Raw genomic sequence first — 27,632 nt, 5'->3', positions numbered from 1 at the left:
ACGGCCAAAACCCTTCCACGGTCTCTGGAGACTGGCTGCATGCATGTGTACTGTACATTTCTATGTGAGCAATTCAGCCTCCCCTTAAAATCCATACTGTGAATTTCATCTTCCAACATGCTTTCTAGGATTTACTGCATTTTTTTAATACAATTATTGAACCCTAATACATACCGTTTATCTACATATCATAATATTTAACACACTCCCAGACAACCAGATTCTGATCTCTTCATCTGACAGTTGTGACGTCCAATAAATTTTTAACTCGTTGCAGATCTTGTTTTTCAAACACAGTGTTGGTCGACACCGTTTTCATCTTGTAATAGTAAATTTCTACAACTTGTCCCCACCCAAGCCCCATCACATCCTTTACTATGGTCACATGCACATAAGAAACCAGGTAAATCTGAGAAATAAGGTTAAGGCATGAAACCGAACAGCTCGCATACATGCACTGAAATATTCTCATATATTTAATGGTTTAACTTTGTCTATGAAAACACACCAGGCCCAACTAATACTCACATATATCAATCATATGGCATTGTGCACATAGTAGTGATGCCTTCACTGCCTCCGTGACACACACTTGCATTAACAAAAACAAATCACCTTTGAAGTGTGTAAATAGCCAAATTCCATTGAAAAAATCTAGTTTTTTTTCTTAAAGATGCAAACAGACAAAGGAAACCCCAGTTTTCACTTCTGGATGAGGAGTTGGGACACTTCCAGTGCCGGAAATCACTGGATCAATTAAGTGCATGTTGAAACAGAATGACCCTGCTCCTGAATACAACTGCTCAGCTGACAACTGTAAGAAGTCCATTAGAGCTACTATTTGATACAAAGATACTTTGAATATTTCAGCACAACAAATCTGACAAATACATAAATAGACACTGGACAGAGCATCTAGTAAAATCAGAAAGGTAACTATATAGTACACAATAGTGAATTCTTCAAACACAGATGTTATTTTATCCTATAATCCAATAGATTCTGTGAACTAAAAGGTAAAGTTATATATTATACTGACACTATAAATTATGTCTTTTTTGGCATTATTTAGCAGCTTATAAATGACTTTGAAATAATGGCTTTTGTGCGATTATATATATACATAAATACGCACACATTCAACCAAGCCAAATCTCTTTTTTGGCTTCCTTTGTGCACTGTCAAATTCTACCAAAATAGTAGCTTTGTTAAGTGAGGCTGAGAAAATATATCTCTTTCGATACTGAGATAGTGCTCTACATTTGAAAAAAGGAGGCTTCAACTATAACATTTTGAAACTAATTAGACAATGACTAAAGCGTGAGGTCATTCAGATATAAGGCCATTAAATGTCATAGGTCATGCTGTGAGGTATGTGTCTACCTCCCTTTCACTTACCTTCAAAATAAAAAGCACAAAACGAACTATTTACAGCAGAAGCAGACCTAAGCAACTTTATTTTTAGTTCCACTGCACCAGAAACACTTTGGATTCCTTTCATAAAACATTCCCTGGTCCTGAACAAGATCTTCATAAAGCTATGAGCTACTCTTCAGTCTGATAATAGTTTGTACTTCCTATTTTGTCTGTGTTGCCATATATGTGTTGATCGATCTTGTTTGCATTGAACAAGTCTAGTAAGGTTCCTTTTTAAACTTGTAGGCTAAATTAGGAATAAATCATGGTTAATCATGATTTTTCTTTTTTTTTTGAAGCAACATGTTCTCATTGCATAAGAAATCCGTAACTCACGTCAGGGACATTCCAGGATCAAATGTATGATTCTTTATATATTTATTGTTTTTGTAACAATAATAGTTTTAGTAATCATGGATGTGGTACTAAGATCTTAATGCAGCTCTTGTTCAGGCAGTATGAATGTGATATGTACCAGTTTCCTCATAAATTGTTATCATATATCACCTACACAACACTTAATATAAAAATGTAGCTTCCATGTGAAACATCTTACAATTTGAGATAAACTCAGCACACAAACTTCCATGCTGATTTCTCCCATGTCATCTAAATGATGTAAAATCCGTGAAAGTGAGATTTTTCATCTGTGACATTAAAAAAAAAAAAAAAATCCTGAGGGCAGATGTTGCGCACATAGCAACATTTAATGAGTGCCTATCTTTGCGTTAAAATTCCCTTATTCCATTCCTGTTGATTGTTTGAGAAGAACGACTCAGTGGCATGACCTCAGTTTTGTAACAATGACAGCTGCCAGTTGTTGCGGGTCTGTCAAATGAGGGTTCTTCTCCATTACTGAGTGGACTACATAAGCAGGAAATATGTTACAAAGGTTCCGATAGGTTTGGTACTGGTGCTCTGGGATGACATGACGCTCCTGGTGTTCGCCTGCGGACGGCATCTCCCACGGTGAGCTCCAGATTTGTTCCATCTTTTCTGGCATGCTCCTGACCATCACCCGCTCACAACAAGGCATCAGGCTGTTGCTCAGTGGATAAGAGTGGTATCCATAAGACTCATTCCCACAGGGTAGGGGGTCCCAGCTTGCATGCTGCTCACGACATAGCGGAGGTCTCCTCTGTCGCATTGGGTTGCTATCATATAGTCTCGAATCTGATATGCTGTCCATACGAGTCATACCGAGAGACCTTGGGGGTTGTGACGACAATAGTGGGAGGACACTCTGTGATAAGGGATAGTCTCCTGGACAGCTGGAACGGGCTCCCACTGCAACATGCTGGATATGCGGAGCGAGGTGAGATCCAGGCTGCTTACGGGGGCCCTGCTTGGGTTCCTCGGGTCCGTAACACTGCACCCTGGTCAGTGCCTCATGACGAAGGCCATGGGAAAACGTTTGCATCCTACTTTGTGTGGGAGGCTGCTGCTGCACTTTCATGCTATCCTCTAAGCTACTGTCCACAGAGCTTGGGTACAGGTCCCCATAAGAAGAGAATGAGTCGCTGTTTGAATGGCTGAGGCAGGACTCAGGGCATGGGTTGGGATTTCTTTGATACACACCATGCTCGTGCTCCATGCTACAGAAACTGTCGACATTATGCATGCTGCTCATGCTCATATTTGAAAAATCACTGTGCAGTGAATAATATCCATGGTCGCTAACCGAATCGTATTTTGGGAACTGTTCACTGTATGTGACAGAGGTGCCGTGACTATTGGTGACTAAAATAGGAGGGTACTGTACACTGGTCATGTGCTCCAGAGAACTGCGTGAGAACTGTAAAGAACCCGGTACTGGGCTGCTGGCTGATCGCGTGTTCAGGGCCCCAGCCGCGTGGCTCTTGGGAGGCTGCATGGTGGGCACGCTGAGAGCAGACACAAGGGAAGGCACTGAATTTGTCTCAGACTTCCTGGCAACGGAGAGTGCCTCACAAGGTTCACAGGCCACTGAGCGAATGCTGGGGTCGGATTGACGTTTGGGTGTCACGCGTTTGGCCTCAGAGCTGGAATCTCCCTTCACAGTTACTGGACCGATACCACATTTAACCAAAGCTCCCTCACTCATTGTCTTTACGCCAGACAATTTGGCAAAGGCGCGTAGTTCATCAGCTACGGACCGCTGCGGCTGGTTGACACGCTCTGGATGATAGTACTTGCACTTATGTCCATATGTACACTTCTTTCCTTGTTTAAAGAAAGATTAAACCAAGTCAAGATAATTGAACATTCAAATTGGGCTACTAATAACGCCACATTTTTCAGGCTTTGAAAAGACATTCAGGCACTTACCATAGGGGCAAGGTTGTTTTTTGTGCTCTGGAACAACAGGACGTTTGCGGAGGAAATTTTCTAAGCTTGGGCCATGTCTTCCCAGTGGGTCATCAGGTGGCATAAACCTAGTCAAAATATTCCATCATTAAAGGTCAACTTAATTACTTCCATTGTGAATAGTCTGCCACAAAGCAGAATTCATAACTGTTATCCCTCCATTTTTTTTAACTTTGACTAAATAGACAGATTTAAAAAAAAATATTTCAATCGTTTTAATTTATTACCTCAATAAATTAATATTAATTTCTGCTGTATTGAGGGAGTCATCTTACTTTTTTGTATTGACAATTTCTTCCAAATTTCTATGAATAGAATAATTCCCCAAAACATTTAAAAAGATGAACAGCTCACAAAGCTAATTTAAAGGCCATTCAAGTACTATTGACAGCCAGCAAAGTACCATGTAAAAGTCACAAAACCTTCAAATCATTCAAGCTCCCCCAATTTAAAACACCACCAATATATGTCTGTATGGACATTTTTAGCACATTCTTTTAAATAGTGGAGTTATTGTGGAAAAAAAGGGTTGCAGCTGTTACTGATTTCACAGTATATCACTACTGTATACAAAATGTGATGGTAGTACCAGAAACACTTACGTGAATACAGAAACATTTCCTCATGTAAAATTTCCTTCTTTTGTTCGTTATTATGTGTTATAAAAAAAAGGCTTCTTAAAAAAATTATGGCTTCAGAAAAATGATAGTTTCCATGTAAACCCATTTAATTGTGTGTTCAAAGTATCCCCCTCAGCGACATTAGCATTGTTCAATGAAAAGCATCTCAAGTTAAAATCCCACTTTATAAACATTTTGTAAATATTCGGTTTATTTTTTTCTCCTAATTTACTTTTAAGGCAGAGATAAAACGGTCTTATTTCATTTACTTACAAAAAGGACACATTTGAGCAATTAAAATTTTAATTAAATTAAAATACGACTACTATTAATAATGGTGTAAATGTTGTGTACCGATATATATCTTTTAGAGATGATCATACAATAAAAATCCAACAGCACCGTTGCAACCCCAGTGAGAATAAATCCTGGCTTCTTACTTGTCATTGACAAATGAGTACATAAGAAGACGCTCTTCTATGAACTTCTTCCACTCTGGCTTCTCATTTTGCAAGTCCCTGTAGTTGTCATTCGACACAATAATTCCATCAGAATCATAAGCCAGCTTCACTATGAAGCGATCATCATAGCACACCACTCTCCTGCCTTGAACTCTCCGAGAGGGGGTGAAGACCAGGATCTTTTCTTTTTCCAGCCTGCGTAGTATTTCTTGATCTAAAAAATAAGCAGATTGCAATATATGCAAACATTAAAATGGCCACAACAAATTTAACAGTTCATTCTGCTTGGAAATTCCATATTTTGGAATATCACAATATTTTAAATTCTGACCATGTGACAAAACCTTGCAGAACATTGGACATTTTGCCAACCACTATAACTTAGGAAAGCTCTTCTACCTGTGATGAGGGCATCGGGCCTCGACTGTTCCTTCCTCCAGGCTGGGACAAACACAGTGATGTCTTTATGTCCCTTCTCCAAAAACCATTCAACAGCGAGCAGCATGCCACGGCAAGAAAAGACCTCTTTGTTTCCATGGCTAGAGAACAAAATAGAGTGTTTTAAAGTCTACTTAAATTTCAAGAAAGAGACAACCTATTGCAATCAAAAGATTTTAAAGTGCATGAATCACAGTTCAACTACATTTGAGTGGGTGTCTTTGTTACAGTCATACCTCATTGCCACATTTGAGCCATCAATGACTATAGGCCTGAGGTTGTCAAAAGTATCCACAGAGTCCTCTTCTACCGACACCTCCGGACTAACAGTCTCTTTAACACAAGGGGGCCGTGATGCTGACGTGATGGCTGCACTGCTGCAAGGCTGGACTTCAGGCTCTACTTTGTTTCCAAGCCGTACTAACTCAGCAAGAATGTCGTTAATGAGAGCAGCAGCTCCCAACTTGTTGAGCACCGTTTCCACCTGCTCTCCAGAATAGCCCAACTTCAAAGCGAAATCCATTTTCGACTGGTAATCCCTGTCACTAGCGACCTTGATCGCCGATCCTGCACGGGTCTCATCCTCACGAAACTCTTGCGCAGTACTACTCTGGGAAAAACTGGGGCGGTCAAGGCATGGAGAGCGGCAGAGCTGCCGGTGGGGCTTTGCAACTCCCAGGGGCTCCTTCTTCTTACAACTGTTGTTTATCTGAACCTTCTGGCATTGCTGATCTTCTGAGTCGCTTTCTGAGCTGCTTCCATCCTCAGAATTGTCAGTGTCATGCTGGTCCTCCCTTGAGTCAATGTCCTCCTCCCTCCATGGTCGTCTTTCCATTTTAAGCCTCTCCACCAATGACCATACTGTCATCACGTTCGTCTTGACACCTCAAATTTCAACCCTGTGCCTCCTCATCTTCACAGCAACAAGGGAATCATACTCAATGCTGTGCTGCTGTGCTACAGGCTCTTTGTGTAAAGCCAAAGCAGCACAGTCTCTCCGATGTGTGTAGGTAAAATCAAACAATTAAATCCTGAAAGAGAAGGAATACACAACAAAAAGTTTCAATGAGTAATACAGATTTAGCCTCGCTCCAACCGTACTACAATTATTAATTGGAACAGTTTGTTCATTGATGAAATTATTGATCCTTAATTAACTGTTCAGACTTGCGTCAATATTTTGACAGGATGAATAACCTCTCTTGTAGTCAAATCATAATGCTTTCCTTGTTTTTTTTTGTCTTTGATAGTGGAATCTAAAAGGGTGTAAAGGCTGTCCTTTAACTTAAAACCTTGTAATATTTTAGATAATACTCTTGAAACTCTGAAGAACATTATTTCATTTAGTGACTTTCCTTGCAGTCACACAATGTAGCTTTTACAACTAAATCAAAAGTAAACAGGTTTCTACTTGGATTTCTGTGTTCCTGCCACCTTTGCTAGCAAATCTGTCAATGCAATGTTATGACAAAAAAAGATTTTTAAGATAAAGTTTTAAATTTAGCATGAATATATACATGTCATATCTATAACCAATAAAAAAACCTTTGCATTCATATATTTGTTTATTATACAAATTAATTTTGGTACATTTCCACAAAAAGACTGGGTACATGATTTAAGAATTCAACGATGGCACTGATTTCCTGCTGCCTGTAGGTTCAATATGTACTAATTCAGAAAAATTCATCTTACAATCGAAACCCCCGTCTATCTGCATAAAACCACATACTGTACTAAAGAAACATGAACAGGAAAACCTGGCAAGCACCATCTGAGGCAGATTCACACATGGTTTGTGCATATGAGTGCATGAATTAGCATAAGCTGAGACAATGTGAGCTCAACAGTTTATCCCCGTGCCTCCAGCCAATTCAAATAGCCTGACCAACTATCAGAACCAAACTAAAATCATATTAGAACAAAATGTTGCTTCATGTTACAGTTAAGCCAACAGTATAAGCATGACACAGCAGCACATTTGATGCACATGCACACAAAATGAAAATCAAATCATCTTAACTACATGAGCATTAATGAACAGAAACACTACACTGCACTTTCACCAAGACTTGCAGAGTGTAGAATACAGCAAGCTCCGAGCTTCGAGAGCCGCAGCCCATGATGTGCGTTGCTTAGCAACACAGCCTTGTCATCAGCTAACTCCTTTTTACCAGTCACGACTAACACAAACACAGCTCATCATCTCTCTTCAAGCAGTCAATAAAAGGGGCACACTCATAGGTATTCTCCAACAATACACCAAAACTTGAGGCAGCATGAATTGTCGTTTAATGACATTACTTAGACCTCTATCACTGACCTCTAAGAAAGACACATCAACCCATGTGTGGGTTAAAAAGACAGAATATACATTTCCCTAAGGGTTAGACTTTTGACATTTTTTCATATAATGTTTATGCAAATACCAGGAAAATATTTATGCAAATACCAGGAAATACACCGGAAACACTCACCGGTTAACATACAAAACTGATATTCATGGAAGACATTGAAAAATAATTTGAAAGTCAATCTACAGCAATTACAGCAGGCTTTTAAATGTCAGTTTTGTGTGAGCGTCAAATAACAGTGGTGCAAACTATTTTATCACTGATCACAACTTGGTAAGGATAGAAGGAAAACCAAGGATTAAATAGTTTTGAACATTTCTAAATATAAGGATGTTTAAGCCCAACAGCAAGATCAAATTTGATCTGCTTTTCCCAGACATTTTATGGACACATCAATACACGCTGAACTCTTCTAATCATTTCCTTTCCACCTCCAGATTCACAGGATTGGACTTTGTGAGGCCTGCAGACAGACTCTGCACACGCACAGACTCATGTAGTCCTGTTTCATAGCAACAAGTGAAGCAGGGCCCTGAAGCCATCTTTTAAATTGCTGACCCCCCATAGTAACCACTAAAAATCAGTTTAAAAATGTGCTATGGTTACTTTCATCATATATACCACTTGATAATTAGAGATGATTATATTTAGAATTCAAGGTACAGCACAGGGGTAAAGGCATGACCTTGATCATCTGTCACCGCACACTTTGATTTCCACGCAGAGCCTTTTTCTGTATGCCACTCTCTCATTCCACTTCTAGACACATCTCAGCTGTCCTATCCAATGAAAAAATCAAATGACCAAATTAACAACTTTAAGAAAATTAGAGTTCACTTTCATATTACATTATATGCAATACAAGCAAGATTTGGTTTAAATCAATTACCAACTTACAATGGAACCAAGAAAAACACATCAATCTTATTTTCTGTTATGCTGATGATAGAACTATGCTCTCCTCCGGCAACTACTGTTATGACCGACAGAATTTTCAAAGATTATTTCAAAATATTTATTGGGTGACTGTAACGAAGCTTGAAAAATCCTACATATGACGACTGTATGTGATATGTTTCAGTATTTCAAACTACCACATTACTAGGAGATGACAGAAAAGTTGACTCAGTGACATTAAATATTTTTCAGTAACTAAGACTTTGAAAAGAAACCTTTTTAGTGTCTATTTGGTTCTTTATCCATGGACAGATGGTTTTAATGGATGGCTCATGTTCAACTGAAAAAGGATGATGTACTCAGTCATACAGTCAAGCTGAATGAAAAATACATTATATGTCAATTGAGTAAATACATACATAATACATAAATAATACATAAATTAATCATACTGACCAGGACAAGCACACACAACACCTCTAAATATGGAAGTTCACTAACTTCATTTTTACAGATTTATCCAAGCACTTGCGTGATTTGAAGTTTGGGTATGTTAAAGAACATTGTAAAATCTGGAGAATATATCCCACAGTAGACGTATATTAACAGTAAGAAGAAACATGAGGACATATCCTTATTTTCAGCAGGTTTTTCTTTACTTGAAAGTGAATCACATGAATTTGCAATCAAATGAAATCATTTCCTTGCCTTCTGATTACAATTTCTGCAGGAAAACTCGCAATCTGAAAAATGACTTTGACTTAAACTTATCTCATTGAACGCGTCATCTAAGTTGTTGACATGTCAATTAAAAAACTGACAAATTTGATATCTTGAGCAAGAGCAACATCGGCTAGCCGAAATTAATTGAATGAAGGTTGAATGGATTGACAGATAAAGATGGACATTAATGTGTAACACATTAACAGTAATATTTTTCTACCACCGTAAAGGCATTGGTGCTACTGACTATGGATGCTACACCTGTACGGGCTCATCTGACCACAGATAACAGTTCTGACACCCTCAGGCCCTGAGTTACGGTTAGCAAATTATAGCAAGCTAGTCAAGCGATACTTATGAAGAGTCAACAATTTAGCTAACTACATTAACTAACCATCCTACATTTACATAGCATTTTAAATAAACACGGACTACTTGGACACTGTTACTGCAAGCTAACGCTAACCAGCGAGTCTGTTCCGACAAACCAGGTGTCTATTTGATTAACGGTAGCAAAGCTAGGTAGTTCTAGTCGCCAGCAGTAAATCCAACTCGCTCCACAGGCTAACTTATACGGCAGGTTGCTAACATTTGTTAGCTTTAGCCGCTGAGCGTGTGCTAACATTTTTACTGGAATACTGTAGTAACTTGACATAAAGTTGACGATCATTTAATATTTCAGACACATGTGAAACCAGAACGGCACAACACGAATCTTTAAATAGCGTGCACATATTCCACTGAAATCGTTGACTTTTATCGCTGCTCATCTCACCTTATTGCTGTCATCCTCCTCGGCTGGAACAGTTCTGTTTAGCTGCCATTGGCGCTGTCGCAGTTTGGTCTGGGCTTCCAGTTAACGCGAGGGAAACAAGTCCCGAGCTCTGAACACACAGGGTCACAGCATCCTTATACAGCATCCTTAACTTCACTGTCGCCGTTTCGTCAGATGTTTCATCAATGCAGGCTACTTAAAATACATTCTTCTGCAAATGTTTCCAAAACAAGCTAATAAAAAAAAAAAAAAAAGGACACACAGATGCCCTAGAACTGACATTATAAACTCAAATATATATGCATATTCTTCTACCTATTGTATTTGATTAATAACAAATATACATTTCTGATTAGTTAATAAATCAAAGACTTACCTTGCAGATCAAACTAATCATGTAGTTAATATTACGGGGGGTTTTTTTAATACTGTTTTGAAGCAGAAAACTAAACTCAGTCCTGAACTCTGCGTTTGGCCTCACTGATGGTGGGCTAAAATATAGCTACTGCCTCACCTTCATGGCCAACAAATGAGAAAACAAAAAAAGAATAGAAATTCAGACAAATCACTGTTGTCATGTTTATTGTAGTGTAAGGCAGTGTTCTACTTTGACAAAACAGTAACAGATTTCCCTCACCTTATGTAACATGGATGCAAAAGGAAAATGATTTTTAAAAAAAGCAAAACTCCAAAAAAACAAAATTGTAACAATCACTCGGAATACAATGTTACAGTGTTCAAATATTTAAGAATATAAATACAAATTCTATATCTGTTCAATATTACACTATAAAAGAAAAAGTTGATGTTCACCTTTGACTAATCAAATATTAAAAACACTATGAAATGAGACCAAGTGAAGATACCTGTTGATTTGTCTTGTTTCAAATTTTAAAAAAAAAATCAAAGCACTTCATTCAGCACGACTATAGCATTGCATGGAGGACACAATTCAAATAATCTTGTTTCTATGGGCCAATGGTTGCAGTAAAAAAACAAAAACAAAAAAAAACCACACACACACAATACCCACAGTGAAGCCTAAATGCCTTGTCAGGCCAGAGGGAAGCACACAACATTTAGGTTTATCAGGTACATCTAGCTTTTTTCACTTGGTTCCTCTTATGCTAAGCACTTTCATACACAGGTAGCTGTGTGAAATGTGCTGTACAGACAAACTACTGAGGCTATCTATAGTGTGTAATTCATTTCAATAGCAGCTGAAAATAAGATACGGTCCATCTAAACATTTCCTACTTATGCTGGTCATGTTTGTGGTGATGAACATGCTAAACATTTTTAACTTTCAGCAACCATTCAGTCTTTTCAAGCATTTCCCATGAAGCTATCAATGTTTGTATTAACACCTTGATGTGCCCCATCTGAGATACGACTAGTTTTAAGTTTGCTGAACCAAAAAAACAAAACAAAAATAGTAACAGCTACAAAGTTTATGACAGGAATATAAACCTTACTGTAGCTACCACAAACATAAATCAGCACTTAAAGCATAAGCATATACAGTATATAGATATCTAGAGGGAAAGAACGACTGGTCTAACTCATTTCAGCTGTGCAATAAAAGCCAGGCTCATAAATACCATATAAGCAAAACATGGCATTACTATTGAAATGAAGATGCTGAGGCTACATATGGGTCCAAACATTCTAGCTCAATAGCTTAATGAGATATGTCCTAATGAAGCAAACGGCTGTACTGTGCAAATACAGAAAATCCCTTTTGACCACTCTATAAGACAGCATTGCACTTGACTCAGCATGATGGCACATGGTTTCAGATATCTATTCATATTGTATTGTGTGGAACAGATTTTCTAAGGAATAAGTTATGCAAGTACAAATTACTCAACAATTACTCCTCAGTATTTCACATAAAAGCACTGATGGCAAAGACAAATGTGGCTTTTAGTAAACTGTATTAATCAAAGGTTGTATCAGATTTTTTGTTGCAGGATGCCACATCCCTGGATGTTCTTGTTTTACTGCAGATGGCCATGTCTTCTTTAGACACATCTACCTGTACAGGACTTGCAGAATGAGCTTTTCCATCCCCAGGACCTGCTGGTCTGCTCTTACTGCGCTGATTATACAATTGCAAACTGGTGAAATCTTTACAAAAAATATCTTCGTCAATATCATCGGATACCTGCTCTGTCATCCCAGGAAAAACAAAGGTGCTATGAGGTGAACAAGGATCCGATTGCAAAGGAAGGTTACGCTGCCTCTTGCAGTGCTCTGTATTCCGCGGAACTACATCACGGGACACTCTGTCTGATACATTACAGCTGGGATGTTGTGATTTACTGTTAGAAAAATCACTGCCGGGTGAAATAGAGAATGTTTTGTGTTTTACTTGGGTTTGACTGAGACCCTGTAGCTTTTCAGTGATTTCGTCATCCGCCAAGGAAAGGCTTAAAGCCATTTCTGACCTTGTTTGCCAAGATAAAGCCATACTACCACTATCATCTCTAACCTCTGATGCAAGTACATTCTTTTTGTAATATGATGACAAATCTCTCCCAGAGTTCTTTTCACCTTGAGAAGAAGAAATTATAGCAGCTCGGTTCTCTCTGTATGTATCAGGCATTTTCAACTCAAGGCCTTCTGTGTCCAGAGACCTACTTCTTCTGTCTGGAGACAACGAATTAGACATGGACGGAGTCACTCTTGTAAGGCCTAAGTGCCGTGGGAGACTAGCAACTGCCCATGTATTACTGATCAAATTCTGTTCATACAGGTCTAACACTTGATAATCACATTCAGCAAAAGCATCTTTCTGCAAATAGCTTTCTTCAAATTCCTGAAAGGGCGATGAAATGTCCTCCTCCAGTTCCATGTGAATGTGCTGATCATATTCACCCTCATTATGCATATCTACCACGTCAAATGTCACTATGGTAGGTAAGGCCTGCATATTTGGAGTGAAGGCAGAGTTAGTCTCCAAATCATTCACATTGTTTTGCAAGTTACTCAGCATTTGGGAGTGTTTTGTGTAATCTACAAGTGCCTGAGAGAAACACACTTGTCCATCATCCAAATCACTGCCACAATCTGTAGACTGAGAATTTATATTTCTGTATGGTAAAGCCACCGGCTTGTTTTCCTCAAGATGTTGCTCTTTGGGTTCACAAAAAATTTCAAAATCAGGGTCAGATGTGTTTCCGAACGATAAAGTTCTGTGTGGTTTTTCATGATCCACATTCAAGGATTTTAGTCGTTTTTCGGTGGCAGCAGGCTCATTTTCCTTTACTTCAAATCCATCTGGGTCTGTATTATCCCTGTTGACTGATACTTGTGATTTTAAATTCAAATTACAGTTTTTATTTGTGCCCACTTCTTGATGGCCAGACACATTTTGATCCAACTCAGGGGATTTACTGCATGTGCTTGGCCGCTCTAAAAAATTGTGAACTTTATACAGTTCAGCACTTATCTGTAACCGATTCATGTCTGGAACAAAGGCAGAATCTGTCATATCATCTTTATCACTTAAATAATCACATGGATTTGAACCTGGCAGTTTTGATTTGTTTTCATAATGTGGACTAATGAGACTCTCGTCAGGTGCAAAAAGTTCATACAGTGCATCACCGCTGTAGCTGTCCCTGGGCAATCGGTCAGCTGTTTGTCTCACGGATTTTTCTTGTCCGTCTTCTGGCCCTGGGGTAGTTGAATCATAGTAACCCTCATCACTATTTGGAACAGATTCCTGATGCTCACTTTGAGGAGTTAAAATGTCAACGATTGAAGAAGTGTCCATGTCACTGGCTTGTTGTGCGCTGCTACTGTTTTGCAAGCCCATATTAAGAGAACAAGTTAGGTCAGCAGTCAAATCTGAATGATCTTGGTTGCAAGTATGGCACATTTCGTCAGACTCATTATTTCCCCAGAAATCTTGAAGACACTCCTCACCCAAGTCCTCAGGTGAAGCCATTTCTTCACCACCACCCTGGTATGTAAGATAACATGATGCCCTCTTTCCTCCATTTCTGCTCCTCTCTCCAGAGACTGTGCTGTCGGTGATACTGTCGTCCTCTTGATCCGCAATAATGTCTCCACAGCCAGTGAGTGAATCAAAGCTTTTTAATGATGCAACGTCTCCAAACATAAAATTTAGCTGATCTGTGGAGCCCGCTGGTGTTTCTGACTTTAATGCTGGTTCAAATGTCACCTGCAGTTCTGGACAAGGCTCACTGTGTCTCTGAAAGCTCTCCTCATGGTCAGTGGAAGAAGCTAATTTCATATCCTCTATTTGATCACTACAAGTGTGATCATCAAGCTCAGACTTTGGCCTGTCTTGCTTGACGTGCTTCTCTAATGCAATCACATCAATACATTCAGAACCCATGGAAATATCGCTTATAACATTTGCAAAATCAGGCACATCAGGTTCAGATACCAGGCACTCTGTGACCAACTGGTGAGTATTGTCCTGGATGGCAGGCACCTCCTTGATGAATTGAGGAGGAGTCATTGCAATCATTTCAGGTTTGTCCAATCCAACATTTTTATGGTTTCTGTGATACTTCAAACTGTGAAAAAGACCCCTCAATCCCCTTTTCTGCCGGGTGAAAGCCTGTGACTTCTGGTCAGCAGTGGGGTGACTACATTCATCTTGACAGCTACTGTGGAGCTCTCCAACCGAGTCCCTTTGGCTGTGAAACTCAAAATCTCTAGCTGTGGTGTACCCACTTCTCAGATTGTCATCATGAATAACCTTACTTATCCCATCGTGTGTTCTGCTCTTGGTGATTCCTTTCTTAGAAGAGCACTTGTTCTGACTTTTACTCCTTCCTCCAAAAAAATTGGGCAAAATACAGATACTTTTACGAACCCCAAAAAAGGTCAGAGCAGTTCTCTTAAACCTTCCAGGTTTTTGAGGTTTCACTGTAGGATTCATCGTATCCGACTGAAGCTCCTCTGTGATGTCATCAGGGCCACTCTGGGAAACCTCGTTGGGAGCTGGGGATAAATCTTTGGTGTCACCTTGCTTGTCATCGTTGTGAGAAGCCATGGCTACCACATTTAGAGCAGTCCAAAAGAAGGCATAGTAGCTGAACTATCAAAATCAGCTGATGAAATTGCTGTAGTGAGTTTGACTTTCCATTTGATCTGAGGCATCTGTTGAGAAAATTGAGACCAAAATCAGTGATCAATTCAATTTAAAACTGACCACACTTATATAATTTAAACAGAAGATTTTTAATCTAGATTCATTGGTCTGTTTAACTTATCCAGTACTTGAGTTGGAGCAGGTCAGGCTTTCTTTTCCTTCCATTGTCACGAGAGGTATTTTGTTTGCTTTTACAAGTGAGTCACATTTTACCTATTATTATTAATAATAATAAATAATTGCACCTATTGTACAAGCCATTATGTATTTATTGCTTCATGGCTTTCATATGACATCCTTTGTGCCAAGCATGGTTTGCAACTAGGCTTCATTCTCTTTGTGTCTCTCAAACTAAATTTTAGTAATTCAGCAGTTTTGCAGAAGTGTATCGAAACTTATTTTGTTGCTAGAACAAATAGATACGATCTAACTTAATACCGTATCCAAAGTAAAGTCGCAAATGTGACGATTTGAGAAAAAAAAAGGCTGGGTCATAACGCAATAGTTAAGAAGGTGAAAAAGTCAGCGACAAGATTGACTTCATTTGAATGTCTTAGCAGAGAAAGTAGCACCGGTTACGAATCAACACCGTGTTTTTCGACCCAAATGCCATATCAGCACAATCATACCTGAGCGGTCATTTCGATGAGCCACAAAGTAAACAAACTTACCATCTAAATGCCAAACCTCGTGTCAATTCCTCGACCCGGTGGCGTCACATCTCAGCTCACGTTTTCTGGTGAGGCTAATTTGTTCTTTGAACTTGGGCTGCAGCAGGTGGATTGTAGTCGGATCGGCCCCGGAGCAGATTTACGGACTCATTTGTTTTCAGCTACCATTAGCTAACGTTAGCTGGGTTGCTCGCTAACAACGACAATCTACTCACCCGTCAATGTCCTGCTGTTTGTGGGGATATTAGTCTGAGTTTGACACTTGCGAACACTGGGAACGTTAAAGTAGTATGGTACAAAATAAGCAGACCATTTAATTACACGGGCTGTATAAACGTGAGTAGTGAGGTCACGCACGCCGCGTTTACTTGAGATGTTCACAGTAAGCCAACATTTAAATGCTGGATGATTACTTCCTTTCCCCGACTTCTTCTTCTACGTCATCAGGTTCTTTGTTCTTCTTCATCATCTTTTTTGGGATTTTGTTGTCGGTCGTGAACCAACTTTTTATGAGCCTTACCGCCACCTACTGGGCCGGCATGTGACAAATATAAAATACTGCATGCCCATTTTTCAATTTTGAAACACAGTAACACCCAATTATCCATAAACCTATTACTATGTAAATCGTATCATTAATGAAGGTAAGTAATATTTGTTGAGATATTAGATGGGACTATCAAAGAAGTATTTTAAATGTAAGGTGTAATGTGAAAAACAAACCGGTATCTGTGAATTAAGAAATACTGTACATCTTTATTATGTTTACTTACAATATAAAATTTAGATACATTTGCTTCGGCAAAAACAGATGAATGTTCCCTTGGGAGAGACATGTACATAAGATGAAAGACGTAATCAAATAAATAACTAAAACAATAAATAAAATAAGACATGTAAGGGATATTTGTGGTGTGTGGGGAGTGTAATCTTTGCTGATTGTTGAGTTTTAATATTTTACAGAAGGCAGGTTAAGACCGGTTGCAAAAAAATTAAACAAAGATAACCTCTGAAAGTAGTCTGTGTAGGTTGTCAGTCATTCACTCTGGTCAATTTAAATCAAGAATAGCAAAAAAAATCAGTTGGATTTAAAGTTGGTTGAAGGTGTTTCACCTCTCATGCAAGAGGCTTCTTCAGTTCTGACTGACTGGTGAAGAGTGCAGATACTTATACTCCTGTTGGAGCAGAAAATCACAAGCGAGACATTGGGAGTCATTGTTCCTCACACCCTCATGTGAGCTGTTATGGTGAGCTGCACTCATGTGAATGGCTGTTGTGGTTTCTGGTTGTAGGTGACTGATAGATGATGTCTTCCTTCTCTATTCATAGCTGGTTTCTCCACAGGAGTAGCTTCTTTAACTCCTGTCTCAAACCATCTGTCTTCCCTGGGTAGAACCTGGACACGACTGTCCTCAAAGGAGTGGCCTGTGTCTTCCAGGTGCAGATGGACTGTTGGGTCTAGTCCTAAGGGATTAGCTCTCCTGTGTTGAGCCATACGCTTCTGGTGTTTCTGTTTGGTCTTCCCAATGAAACGATCCCTGCAATCTTCACTGCACTGGACAGAAAACACGACATTGTTCTGTTTGTGTCGTGGAGAAATGAGGTGTTTGGAATGTACAGTGAACAGTGTCCATGACTTGTTTCCAGAATCTCTTGTGCTTGAAGTGAGAAACTTTTTCAATATAAAAGCTAGAGGAGGAGGTAAGACTAAAAGAAATCCGAACGGACCATCTTGGTTCATGACATATTATGAAGGAGAAAAAAAACTAATTCTGTCATTTAAAAAAATCTATTTTTCACAATTACTATACATACATCTGCAGCAGGTCTCACAGTGATTTTTACAATGAAGCAATATGATGCTAGAATCATTGCAACACAACAAATAATGTATCCATTATTTACACCGTATTTTTACTGAGAATTAATTCAAAGTTTACAGTGCAATTTTGTGTTTCTACTCAACAAACGTAACTGCTGTCGTTTTATTTATTGCATTCAAAGTGCTTTTAAAGAGTTTTTGGTCTTTGTATACTGTATGTCCTTATTTCTGGTGTTATTGTTGCTCTTCATGAAACCAAGGCCCCTGATATCTTTAATCACATGTTTTCTGTTCAAGTTTTTGACTGACGGACATCTGTCCACTCCATTTTGGTGTTTTGCAGTGCCTGAGTCTTCTTCTCATCCACCTGCACGTAATCCACCCTGTGTTCGTCAGACAGGAAGGGCTTCTGCTAGACGTCAAGAGAGAGAGATTGAGGTGGTGATGTCATGTGGTTACGTTTCCATAGCCAACTTGATTAGATTGCATATTGGACATTTCCTGTGCAACAACATGTTCCACGAATGCATTTAAACTACTGATGCTTCTGATTGTGCTACATATTTCTCCTTGAATGTGATTTTTTGTACTGAATAATGTTTCTTGCATCAAACATTTCATTAACAGATATATCACGAGACAGGTTCTCAAAGTTATTGTGATTATTTCGCAATGCTCACGATACAAGATGACATTGTTTGTTAACGTTGGAGCGAGCGCTGAGCTGGTCATTTGAATAGCAACGGTTAAGGGCATTGCAGTTAATAGCAGTGATTGTACTGTTATACCCTGTTTTTGTGTGGGCTGGTTAAGCTGAGGTAAATTAAAAACAAACTCTTTTTATAAATCAGTGATAATTAATCTGACGTGTTTTACACAAACTGTTCATTTTCAAGAGTGATTTACTTTCCCAGAATAACTAGCTAACTTTAAAAATGTTTAGATGGTCCAGGTATAGGAGAGGTGTCTGCAGCTTCTGAGTCAGAAAAATTGGTCATTTAATTTTTTTCCACAAGTCATTGTAGTTATCGTATCAAATCGTACCTTCTGAACAGGAGACAGCGATGCAGAATTAAAATCCAGCGACAAATAATCAAGGTTGGATCTCGTCACTCTGGTTGGAGCAACCCCATCCAAGGTGAGACTGAACTGATGCATTAACTTCTGTCAGAGAGAAGAAAATAGATGAAAACCTTGCTGGATCATTATTGTTCTATTAAATTAATAAGATTAATAGAAATTATCATTGATTATAATAAATAGGCAGCTGATTTTCAGACAGTTTAGCTAAACAGGAAGCCACAGTTCTCGAGGAAAATGTGTTTATTAAAACCTCTTCTGGGAAAGTTAATCTGTCATACACGCTTACAATGAAGAATCTACTGTTACACATCCTCACACCCTGGAAAATCCCCAGCCTAACTGCTGAGAAAGATATTTTAGAAATGTACGGGAATTATACACTCCCACATTCTTGGATACGTGGAGATTTCATTCAAGAATGTTAGATAATAGTCCTGTGTTTTGGTAAACGAAATCAAGCAGACCTAAGGTCTGACATTTTTCAGGAAATGTTTTGGCTACAACAAAAGTGTACTGTAAAGTCATCAGTGATACAGGACATCTGCCTTCATCACTAATATTACAACAGACTTGTTATACTATGTTGCAATGTATATCTGTCCAGACATAGTGGCATCAGTAAAATGACCACAGATTTCTGGGATAAAGTGCAGTCTTGTTCCAATCTAGTTCTAGTGCGACAGTCAGAGTTCATTCCAATGATCGACTATTACTGATGATCATTGAGTAGGGAGAAAAACCTAACCTCATTTGGATGTATTGAAAATAGAAAATAAAGAAGTGAATTATCATCACAATTATAGCTTAAGTCAATCTGCAATAAGCATAAATAAAATTGCAAACTGCACAGAAATCGAGGTTTTACCCGTGCTGAGCAGTTTGTGTCTTCATCTCTTGTATCATCCCCATTGTCTTGTCCTTCAGGAGGGAAACCATTTACTGAAAAGCTGTCAATTTAAAGCAAAAAAATGGGGAATTTATGTCACAGTATCACTATGGCCCTTTTCCAAGACAACCAGAGCAACAGGATATTATCCTTGAGGACGTGCATTTATAAACAAAGAAAATTAAGATTTACCATGTTATAATTTACAGGTAAAGTCTTACTTAATTTGACTGAGACTGAATCTTAATGATCGTCCCAGAACCAGCACAAATGAAGAAAAATGACTATTACTCTCAACTACTGTTTGAGAAATATGAGACAATTTGGTGTAAAGAATCAATAGATGGCATCTAAGATTGCTGTTTTCTTACATTGTCATTGGCTTTTAAACATAGAATTATAATGTAATTATATATCAATCAGCGGAAAAGGACACAAAATGTAGGTGGAAAAAGTCTGCAGTGAATTTGACTCTCGTCTCCTTACAGAAATAAGGATTTGGCTTTAATAACATGGTCTTGTTACTTTCACCATTACATTTAGAGACTGTTCCTTAGAGATTTTTCTGATGCTAATCAAGTGAAGGAGAGACTTTGTGGCTAAAGGGTTGTGTGTTTTTTTTCTCCCACCGTGTTTCAGTTATTGCTCTGGTCAAAGGCAGATGAGTGGGACATTCTGTGATTGTTGAGAGGCCTCTCAAGTCAAGCGGTGGGGGTCGAGCTGTGAAGCAAGAAAGGACAAAGTTACTGGATTTAATGTGACTCTCTTGTCTGCATTGAAAATGCTAGCCTCCACAGGCATTGTGAAGAGAACTGGATAAAAAATAGTTTGTTTATCTGCATGATTCCTGCTTTGGATCACAGCAGAGCAATGCAAATGACTAACACATTAATGGGCATCATAAAAATGTGAAATGAACAACCAGTGCAGCTCTCACCTCTCCTCAGTCGGGGCTTGAGATGGCGGTGGATTGGAGGTGGCGCAAATTCTCCGGGTTGACATATTAACGGGCTGAGAGACGTGGAATACTCAAGACTGCAATTTGTATTGAGGAAGCTGAACGTCCTTGGGCTCATAGGAATGTAACCGTCACATTCACCGGCGGGAACAGAGGGTGAGGGGGAGCCCATGGGGACATACAACTCATCCTGGTAGCTCTCAATTCGTATTGCATTCAAACTAGGCTGTTGAAAGGCAAAGCATCACCTGATCAGACACTGTCATTCTGTTAAAATTGGCACAATTAGCTTAGCAGAAAGGCTGGGATAAAATAAAGGGACAAACTCTGCGATTGGCATCCAAACATAGCTACGATAACAAGGTAGCTGTATCTGTATCATAGAGTCTCTTCGGCACCGTGGTAACTCAAGTTAGCTCAGTCATGTTAATGTTAACTAATGTTAGCACTTTACAGGACTTTACAATCTGCTTAATATGTCAAACAAGTGACACATAATTGAGAGACATTTCCGTTTCCTGTCTTTGTGCTTTGTTTCATAGCGGTAAAGCGTGAAATGATATTTCAGAAAAAACAAAATTCTGTTGTTGATTACCAGTTGTCTCTTACCAAATTAAGACTCTGTCTCCTGTTGCTCATTGATCTACCATCAGCATCTCCTAAAAAAAGAAAAAGTGGAAATTGACATTGGTTTTCAATCTTGACTGCTAACATCTCAACAGAGCCGTTACTCTGATTTATTAGCTATTTTCAGTTGTCATATCATCCATACTGTCTGATTTACAATGAGGACATACGTGTTCTGAAATGATCGAGACTCGACAAAGAGGTCCTCCGGGGAAACAACCCTGTGTGGCTGGAGAAGCGCCGAGCGCTAAGAGGCCTCAGGCTGAGGGCCCCATCGTCACTCAGCTGCTCTGACGAATGATTAGGTTTGGGCGGCAGCGGAGGAGGCGTTAGTCTCTCGTTTGTGGCATCGAATGATGTGGAGGCGTATAGTTTGTCAAACTGGAAGAAGTTTGTTGTACAGTGACTCAGTGGAGAGGAAGAAGGTGACGGTAAGGCCATGAAGGTGCACGGAGCACTCAATGGAGTGTTGGACAACCTTCCCTGGGGGAAGAGAGATGGGCTGGGGCTGGTATGAGAAGAGGAGTCCGTGTAAAGAGGCGAGGGGACAATGTCCTTGAAGGAATCGTCTGATGACTTCTGCTCCAAAGAGATCTCCGAGTTTGAAAAGCTGTCATGTCTACGAATATGTATATATATAAAAACATTGAATCAGTTAAGATGAACCTTTGAGGTCATTTCATTCATTCAAAGGTTTTTCAGGCTGTACATACCCACTGCTGCTTACATTCCCTGTCTCACACTGTGAGAGATAAAGGTAGTCCAGTGGATGGCTGGAGTCTAGCTGGCTTGATACAGAAGTCTGGTCTGAGCCGTCAGGTAATGGCTGAACGGAGGTTAGGGTGTGGGGGAAGCCTTCTTCTGAGCTCTCTGTAGACAACATACAGGGCATTAACCATACACAAACTCACAGAGTGGTACTCACATTTATAACACACAGAGGAGGCGTGAAGCTGATTAGAGAAATGGTGGCTTTCTGCAGCCCATGTGAGCCCTGTTTCCTCTTCTGTTTTAAGGTATTCTCCAGTCTTGTGTGGAAACGTGTCTCATTCCACTTCACCCAAGGCTCCCAAGTGAAAGCTTTCTCTGCAGACCCATGTGAGAGGTCTCTGCTTCTTCTTGTGAAACATTTACCATCGTAAAGGAGGTATCATTCAAACAGATTGGACTTCACTTCTTTAAATATATTTTGACCCTTCTTTAACCATCTGGGATCTGAGGTCACTCCAGTATAACCCCTGACCCTAATCTAACCCTAACCCGACATGATAATATGATATATCAGAGAGAATTCATTATTTTTCATCATACAGGTGATGAGCTGATAAATATTATCTAATGTGGTGTATAAAGGCTTAGATATGGACAAGGCTCAGGGTTCTGCCTGAGTGATCTCAGTGCAAAACATAACACCAATGTATTTTACAAAGGTGCAAAATGAAGGAACAGAACATTATTTTTAATTAATGAACAAACCCATGTGAACAGGTGAGTTAATACACAGATAAAGCAGCAGGGTTTTTCTTTTTGCAGATGAATAAAACCATTTTAAATTGGAGCACAAAGGTCACCTGAAGTGTCACAAAACTGTGTCTGAATGTTGCGGCGCTTTTGATCTGACAACCACAGTTACTGTAGTTTTGACCTCATTCAGAAGTTGCAAGTGGTAAAAAATATCACCCACTTCTAATCGGTCTAAATTGTTTTCAGTGAGGCTGGCATGTTGTTGCATTAGAGACATTTCAAGTGTACAGTTGAACATGAATGGGATCAAATCTATGTTTCTACCTGCATCCTCCAGGCTCCCAATATGGCAAATCTGACTGATGCTGCTGATCCAGCCGTTCATCTCCTCTTCTGTTTTGGCCACTAGGTAGAAAATACGAGATGAGGTCTTCACCACAAAGAGGTGCTTCCCATGGAAGTCTCTCTTTATCCTGAGTTGTCCGTTCAGCATCTCCACCTCACACTCTTTCAGGTCAATGACGCGAATGGGCTTCTTGGAGCTGCTGCTTTGATAGTACTCAAGCACATCAGGATTACCACACATGCGACCTCTTCGAAGCACAAACCAACGTTTCCTCCATGCCTGTGAGGCAAAGGAAAAAATATTTTATCATGAGGTTTCATTTAAGTTTAAGCTTAATCCTCTGACTGTGATGTCATGGAGAGGGTGCATGATTCTGGTAACCTCTTCCCTTTTCCTCTCCACCACCATTTTATTCGTCATGACCAGTCATGGGAACTGGATCACAACCCTTATTCGCAGCTAACATAGCAACTTAAAGCTATATTTTGTTTTTGATACGGTCAGCAAGCGGAACTTCTACTCAAATTTCCCAGAAGTACAATGAAGAGGAAGTTCACTGTATTTAGCAGAAAATGCCTGACACAAGAGATATTTATATAGTTTGGCGGCCGCTGCTTTTCGCCTCTAATCACTGAAAAGTGAAACTACCAACACATATTTGTAATTCTTTTAGCATGTACCAACTGAACAGAAGATTCAAAGTTAACCTCAAAGAGTTGATTCCATTAATATATCCAATCTATTTCATGAGTTGTTGACAATATCAAGTTCACACTTGATGTTTGTGCTGTTTTTGTGCATTGTCAGAGTGAAACCTGTCTTGCGGTGATAAAACATTTTGCATGTGGGCAATCTGCTCCTGCATAAGTCAGTGTTTACTCTAGGAAATGATTAGACACTCAGCACTGACTGTCAGTAACCCTGCTGCATTTTAGAGGAAACCGTAACTAGACAGCTGGCAGTTTGAGCCCATAGATGTTTTGCTGACGTCCTGCTAAGCTAAAGCTGTTTTGTATGTCGACCTAATAGAAGTAATGGTGAAGTAGGCGATCCGTGCTATATATTTGTTTTTATAGTAAACAACACAGAGAATCTCACAATGACTTTTTCTGTCACTCATAGCTTTGTACAGAGGCTAACATGTATATTTAACACAAGAACATGTTTGACTAGGGAAGAAAAACAGGCTAGGATTTGATGAAAAAAGGAAAAAAGAATTCAAAGAATAAATCAGCATCTCATGGCCTTCCTCCTCGGATAGAGTTTGACTCTTATTATGAGACCCAACTGTGAAGCTTTGGTTCAAATCTCTGGAAAATATTGGCAGGTGGACCTTGAGTTCTCTTGTCTGATATTGTTTTCTCCAAGGCTGGTGCTAAACCTTCACACTCAAGCTGTGGCTTATATTCACTTCACAATAAAGTCACAGCAGACATTTTGACGTCTCATTTTGTAAATAGATGTTACAACAAACATTAGCAATAGCTCCAAGCTATTTATGTTTCCAGTAAGTCAGCATGCATGATATCAAGATTTTACAATTGCAGCAGATACATTAGATCCAGCAGTTGTTAATATTATCATTTACAGCCTTTAAGGTCATATGTTTTCTGTGAAAGAGGCTTACCATGCAGGAATAGGTTAAAATGTTGTTGATATTTAGTTACTTAAAGTTCCAGCATGAGCAGAATTACTTAAGCATCTATTTGCATAATTTAAAACATCAACTAGTTTTTCCAATTCTGACTTTTCCTGTGTGTCCCGACAGTCAGCAACACTGTGCACACTTGCTGTTGTTGACAGTATTTACAAAACGCTATAATACGTTTCTATCTCCCACCCTGAACCCCATCAATGCACATGCACACCTCCACCCACCCTTTCCCCGCACCGGTGTTGATAAATGGTCCTCCTCCTCCTCCTCCTCCTGCTCCACCTCCAGTCGAGCAGAGGAAGCACAAACAGTCATCATAGAGCTGCACTATTTCTGTTTGCCACTAAAGTCTGAAGTGTAACTGCCTCTGACATGACTTCCCATGTTTCACAATACACACACTCATCACACACACAGAGCAAAGCAAGTGGCCTGCCCAGTGTTATCACATGACCCCAACGACTACAAAACAGTCAAGGCTGTCTTCTGTTCATGTAGGCAGTTTGAATCTACTTGCTGTAGGAGTGAATTCCACGTCTTTATCAGCATATCTACGGTTTCTGAGTCAGTATTATTGTCAGAATCCACTCATTTCTCAGCTCTGAAGGGCATCCACTTCTCACAACACTAAAGGTGTTTGAAAAAGAAAGGAAGATGATATAAAGGAGTCCCAATAATAGCTCACCCACACCATGTTTGTAGCCCATCATCCCTCATCATTACACAAACGCATGCACACAAGCAAACACAATGCTCAGCAGCGCAACCTGGGATTCCTACAGCTGCCAGAGGACAGAAACAAGCGTCCGGCTCGTACTCCTACTCACAAATCTCTTTAGTTTCTTCTCTGGGGGGGATTTAATGAGCCAGCCAGTGCAGACCACATCCCCAGCACTCATCTTGACTGCGGAGTGTGTCGTCCTCACGTCTGCTGCTGCTGCTGCTGCTGCTGCTGCTGCTGCTGTGAAACTGAGAGTACTGCAAAGCATATCCTGTGATCTGGTATTCAGCATAGCCACTCTAAAAGGAGGAAGTCAAGAAATTGATCACTCTCAGAGGGAGGGAGAGAGAGGGAGAGAGGGAGGGAGAGAGAAAGAGAGAAGCAGAAAGGGTTTGTTTTCTCAGGTTCTTGAGGACAAGAGGATGGAGTTGAGGAGGGGGGCTTCAGAAGAACGTATGAAATTTGACAGGTTTGAGGACTGAATTGTGACATGCAGCAGCTGAGTCACAGTTTGAAAATCCTGTCTTGAAGCTTATGCAATATTTAATAAACCAAAAACAGAGAGACCAACTGTTGGTTTCCAGTCATTACAGAAATTGTCAGTGGTTTCAACAATGAAGAATTGACGAGACACTGACCTGCTGTCTCTCTTGGTGTTACTAATAAATTAGTTCTGCGGTGTACTTTCATTTGGGCCTCGAAGCAGAAATATTACTAATTATGCCAGTGGTATCCCAACCATCATGTACCAGTTCCTCTTTCTGTGCTTCGGGTGTGAAAAAGGTTGCAGAAGTAAATGTATATTCATGTGTTTTAACGTGATAATGAACTTTTTATTTTCATGTCATTGTGTGACGTTTTAGTCACAAGCAGCTTCTGCAGCAAATAAGAGTCTCGATGATGATTCAGGCCATGTCATGCTTGGTGTTCAGAGTTTCAGTCACCAGGATGCAGATGTGTTCATTGAGACAGTGATACCTGTTACAGGTTCACATCCAACTCAGGGTGCATTTGTACCCTGTCATAAATCCCTCTTCTCCCTCTGGGGATCAGTAGGTCAAATTCATTATGGATCATAACTGCGTTGCTTATCTTTGTTATATGTTTCTTTTTTTCTGTTATTTATATAATAGAATATATATATATTTCTATTATTCAAATTTTTTAACAGGCGCATTCACACACACACACACACACACACACACACACACACACACACACACACACACACACACACACACACTATAAACACCAGACAACATATGCCCAAAAAACAAAAGAAAACAGGAAAAAAGAAAGAAGAAAGACAACAGCAGACAAACAATGAGACATGACACCCAAACAACGCATCCCCCCCCCACCCCGTCTGCCCCGGCACAGATATCACAAGACTTAATATGAGGAAACACATGTCACAACAAGCAGTCAAGTAAGACGGTTGAATTCTTTCAATTGTTTTCCAATGTCTCAAAATATTTTTCGATGCTGTAACCAAACCAGTCATCAAAACAGAATTTTTTTTTTTTTAATGTTAGGTATTTGAGATTTATCTCCTAATTAAAAAAAGATCTGATGATGCAGGATTGTTGACCCAAGCCAGCCACCAAAAACTGGGACCCAAATCAGCATCACCAAATCACATTTCCACATACAGTGCATAATGGTTCCTATCTCTGCTTTACATTTCCAACACAAATTATCATTCATTCATTTGTGTGAGTGTAACAGTGTGGATATATTATCTTTGACTTATATCTCTTGAATTATGATAGTAATGACTGGCAGCATCAGGGTCAAATCTACCAAGCCATGATTTCCAGATATTCCAGTCCTCTAAAGACCCACTTAAAATTCCCCCACCTTATAGTAAAATAAAGACAAAGAAAAAAAAAATAAAGAAAAGAAATAAAACTGACATAAAATTAAACAAACACTGAAGACATTTACTTTATACCTTTTCCTGCCAATGAATCAATTAACACCAGACCGGAACATCATTTTATTGTTTTTCTCTTGAGACATATGCTAAATTCAGATATATAATAACAACATTACATTTGAGACAGCACAATTGTTTCATAATGTATTTTGCCTTGTGGTGACAAGAATAAAATAAAATTTCCGTCTATACACATTTTGATCACTAGAGGGCGACATAATATTTTACAGTAATTCATGACGTTTCCAGGACATTTGCTGGGCTAACTTCACATTCAGTAACCATGACTCATTGAAA

The 27,632-nt window shown here is 39.4% G+C and overlaps 3 protein-coding genes across 6 annotated transcripts; all 3 read right to left on the bottom strand.

Annotated features, from left to right (window-relative positions):
* Positions 1-1,183: 1,183 nt before the first annotated feature.
* zc3h12b (zinc finger CCCH-type containing 12B) lies at positions 1,184-10,176 on the bottom strand. Its single transcript, XM_068331525.1, has 6 exons — positions 10,031-10,176; positions 5,518-6,312; positions 5,243-5,382; positions 4,823-5,057; positions 3,724-3,830; positions 1,184-3,618 (listed from the first exon to the last, which is right to left on the bottom strand). Exons 2-6 carry the CDS (start codon positions 6,147-6,149, stop codon positions 2,192-2,194), a joined length of 2,541 nt encoding a protein of 846 aa, XP_068187626.1. The 5' UTR covers positions 6,150-6,312; positions 10,031-10,176; the 3' UTR covers positions 1,184-2,191.
* A 437-nt stretch (positions 10,177-10,613) lies between these two features.
* On the bottom strand, positions 10,614-16,247 carry amer1 (APC membrane recruitment protein 1). Its single transcript, XM_068331338.1, has 2 exons — positions 15,836-16,247; positions 10,614-15,172 (listed from the first exon to the last, which is right to left on the bottom strand). The coding sequence occupies exon 2, from the start codon at positions 15,063-15,065 to the stop codon at positions 11,970-11,972; it is 3,096 nt and encodes a 1,031-aa protein (XP_068187439.1). The 5' UTR covers positions 15,066-15,172; positions 15,836-16,247; the 3' UTR covers positions 10,614-11,969.
* A 324-nt stretch (positions 16,248-16,571) lies between these two features.
* Positions 16,572-25,644, bottom strand: gab3 (GRB2 associated binding protein 3). Of its 4 annotated transcripts, XM_068332147.1 has the most exons (11): positions 25,503-25,644; positions 23,180-23,300; positions 23,000-23,080; positions 21,925-22,081; positions 21,382-21,830; positions 21,194-21,243; positions 20,564-20,810; positions 20,256-20,346; positions 19,606-19,687; positions 18,702-18,821; positions 16,572-18,066 (listed from the first exon to the last, which is right to left on the bottom strand). In XM_068332147.1, exons 1-11 carry the CDS (start codon positions 25,572-25,574, stop codon positions 17,950-17,952), a joined length of 1,587 nt encoding a protein of 528 aa, XP_068188248.1. In that variant the 5' UTR covers positions 25,575-25,644; the 3' UTR covers positions 16,572-17,949. The 4 variants fall into 4 exon arrangements, with proteins under 4 accessions (XP_068188248.1, XP_068188245.1, XP_068188246.1 ...); XM_068332144.1 differs by having other exon boundaries at positions 23,000-23,300; XM_068332145.1 differs by having other exon boundaries at positions 18,702-18,818; positions 23,000-23,300.
* Between the last annotated feature and the right edge of the window lie 1,988 nt (positions 25,645-27,632).

The sequence above is a fragment of the Antennarius striatus genome, chromosome 13, assembly GCF_040054535.1.
Source record: "Antennarius striatus isolate MH-2024 chromosome 13, ASM4005453v1, whole genome shotgun sequence".
NCBI classification, from domain to species: domain Eukaryota; kingdom Metazoa; phylum Chordata; class Actinopteri; order Lophiiformes; family Antennariidae; genus Antennarius; species Antennarius striatus.
This window is presented reverse-complemented; position numbering and strand designations above follow the sequence as displayed.

Excerpts from the sequence above, each read along its gene's own strand:
- zc3h12b (XM_068331525.1), bottom strand. The coding sequence starts at position 6,149 with ATGACAGTATGGTCATTGGTGGAGAGGCTTAAAATGGAAAGACGACCA. Across the intron at positions 5,383-5,517 it reads GGCTCAAATGTGGCAATGAG|CCATGGAAACAAAGAGGTCT; the intron begins GTATGACTGTAA and ends TTTGTTCTCTAG. Across the intron at positions 3,831-4,822 it reads TACTCATTTGTCAATGACAA|GTTTATGCCACCTGATGACC; the intron begins GTAAGAAGCCAG and ends TATTTTGACTAG.
- gab3 (XM_068332144.1), bottom strand. The coding sequence starts at position 25,574 with ATGAGTGCTGGGGATGTGGTCTGCACTGGCTGGCTCATTAAATCCCCC. Across the intron at positions 23,301-25,502 it reads AGAAGAAACTAAAGAGATTT|GCATGGAGGAAACGTTGGTT; the intron begins GTGAGTAGGAGT and ends TTTGCCTCACAG. Across the intron at positions 19,688-20,255 it reads AGAGCAATAACTGAAACACG|CTTTTCAGTAAATGGTTTCC; the intron begins GTGGGAGAAAAA and ends TTAAATTGACAG.
- amer1 (XM_068331338.1), bottom strand. The coding sequence starts at position 15,065 with ATGGCTTCTCACAACGATGACAAGCAAGGTGACACCAAAGATTTATCC.